Source organism: Borostomias antarcticus (genome assembly GCF_949987555.1).
Source record: "Borostomias antarcticus genome assembly, chromosome: 22".
NCBI lineage: Eukaryota > Metazoa > Chordata > Actinopteri > Stomiiformes > Stomiidae > Borostomias > Borostomias antarcticus.
In genome coordinates, this window is record NC_140255.1 from 19,063,042 (window position 1) to 19,065,541 (window position 2,500).

A 2,500-nucleotide genomic window follows, 5' to 3' on the forward strand; every position below is an offset into this window, starting at 1 on the left:
CCATATGAAGGCTAGTCCTTCGCGCGGCGGACCCGGGTTCGATGCTCGGGTCCTGTGCCGCATGTCCTCCCCTCTCTCTCTCCGACGTTTCCTGTCTCGCTCAAACTGTCCTGTCCCATTAAAGCTGAAAAGCCCTAAAAAATATCTTTGAAAAAAAAATAAAAAAAAGTTTATAATTTATTTATTTTGAATGTCATTTCAGGCAAGAAAGCAAGGATGTAGATTCTCAATATGTGGTCAGTTTATCGAAATAAGCCCTGACTCCCATGTTTGGGGAGATTGCTGGGTCTGTTTGCCTCTTTCACTTTCCCCCTCTCCTGATTGGACACTCCACACGAACTTTGCCTGGAATCTGAAAATATACATCCATCCAATTGTATGCTACTTCGAACATGGAGCTATAAAAAAGACTTCCCACGTCGGGAGCGAGTACCTCACCACCGGAACTTGCGTCATCCACTTTCCGATTTCGCGCCCCCATTGGTTTTGAATGGGCTCGAGATTTTCATTGCGCATCAATTGTGCTAGTGGACATGCAGCCTTCGCTAAGAGGCTCTGGGACACAACTCTCCAGCTAAAGGGAGAGTTAACGATGTCCGTTCAGAAGGTACAGGATGGCTCTGGGAAACGTGGCCCAGATCAATAAACCCAGTGTTTTGTCCCTAACCTCTAACTGGTTCCCGGTGACGAGACCTAACGCTGTACCTTGATCGTGCCGTTGGCCGCCGCGGTGACCAGTCGTCTGTGGGAGGAGTCTAGCGCCATGCAGGTGACGCTCTCCTCTCCGTGAGCGTTGGCGATCGTCCGGAGCCACGCCCCCGTCGCCGCGTCCCACACCGTCACGGACGAGTCGGCGGCCCCGGTTACGACCTGTCTTAGGGTGGGGTTGTAGAGGGAGCAGGAGAGGCGGGCGCCGTGCCGTACTCTCCCCCCACCTCCCTCTCTCCTCCTCCCCCCTCCTCCCTGTTCCCTCACCCCCCCTCCTCCCTCTCTCCTCCTCCCCCCTCCTCCCTGTTCCCTCACCCCCCCTCCTCCCTCTCCTCTGCCCCTCTCACCCAGCCTCAGCAGCGCCAGGTAGTCCTTGCATCCAACTAGCAAATGAGGCGGAGTCTGAGCAGGAAGGGGCGGGGCCAGCAACAGGAAGGGGACGTTGCCGTGCTCGGGGGTGCGGCCTGGCTGCAGGCAGGGGAACTGCAGGTGGACGGTCCGGAGACAGAGATGGGAAGAGATGTCCCACACTCTCAGTTCCTTGAGAGAGAGAGAGAGAGAGAGAGAGAGAGGAGAGAGAGAGAGGTAGAGAGAGGGGAGAGAGGTAGAGAGAGGGGAGAGAGAGAGGTAGAGAGAGAAAGAGAAAGGCAGAGAGAGAGAAAGAGAGAGGTAGAGAGAGAGACAGAGAGGTAGAGAGAGAGGTAGAGAGAGAGACAGAGAGAGGTAGAGAAAGGAAGAGAAGGAGGGAGAGATAGGTAGAGAGAGGGAGAGAGAGAGGGAAAAAGAGAGGGAGGGAAAGAAGGAGAGGGAGAGAAAGAAAGAAAGAAACAGAAAAAGAGAGGTAGAGAGAGAGACAGAGGTAGAGAGAGAGGGAGAGAAGGAGGGAGAGAGAGAGGGAGAAAGAGAGGGAGGGAGAGAGAGAGAGAGAAAGAAAAAAAGAAAAGAAAGAAAGAAAGAGAGACACTATTTCAGTGAAGAAGAAGGTGTGTGTCCCCTGCCCTTGGGGTATGACGTAAGAATGAGTCATACTTCTCATGTCTGAACAGTCTCTCGCACTCACGTCTGAGGTGTCATTTCTGTGAAGAGATTACGTTCACAGCAATTCCCCTTGAGCGATTATCTTTGACCTTTGACCTTCCCACAGCGCGACCACATCTTAAGGCTTACTGCGTCTTTGGAGTAGCTGAGGAGCTGTCCGAGCGGCCGGTAGATGACCAGGTCCAGCACGGTGGTGGCGTGACCGCGCAGCGTGGCCACGGGCCTGGACGTCACGAAGCGATCCCACACCCTCACCACCGGGTCCAGTCCCCCGGTCACCAGCACACCCTGAGACCGGCTGTAATCCAGACACCTCACACCCTACGAGAACGACGGGGACACAGAGAGATGGAGGGAGAGAGAGAGAGATAGAGGGAGGGAGAGAGATGGAGGGAGAGAGAGAGAGAGAGAGAGAGGGAGGGAGAGAGAGAGAGAGATGGAGGGAGAGAGAGAGAGAGAGAGGGAGGGAGAGAGAGAGAGAGGGAGGGAGAGAGGGAGAGGGAGGGAGAGAGAGGGAAAGAGAGGGAGGGAGAGAGATGGATGGAGAGAGAGAGAGAGATGTAGGGAGAGAGAGAGAGAGGGAGAGAGAGAGATGGAGGGAGAGAGATGGAGGGAGAGAGGGAGAGAGGGAGTGAGAGAAAGAGAGAGAGATGGAGGGAGAGAGAGAGGGAGCAGGGAGAGAGAGAGAGAGGGGGAGGGAGGGAGAGAGGGAGAGAGAAAGAGAGAGAGGGAGAGAGAGAAAGAGAGAGATGGA

At 54.8% G+C, this 2,500-nt stretch overlaps 1 protein-coding gene across 1 annotated transcript in view; it reads right to left on the minus strand.

Moving 5' to 3' along the window:
* Positions 1–2,500, minus strand: part of LOC311323874 (cilia- and flagella-associated protein 337) — a gene marked incomplete at both ends in the record, with an annotated part of 21,965 nt that overhangs the window by 12,614 nt on the left and 6,851 nt on the right. The window contains 2 exons of the mRNA XM_084456174.1: positions 706–1,248; positions 1,876–2,067. Of these exons, the coding sequence (XP_084312300.1) occupies positions 706–1,248; positions 1,876–2,067 (735 nt within the window). The remainder of the gene's footprint in view (positions 1–705; positions 1,249–1,875; positions 2,068–2,500) is intronic.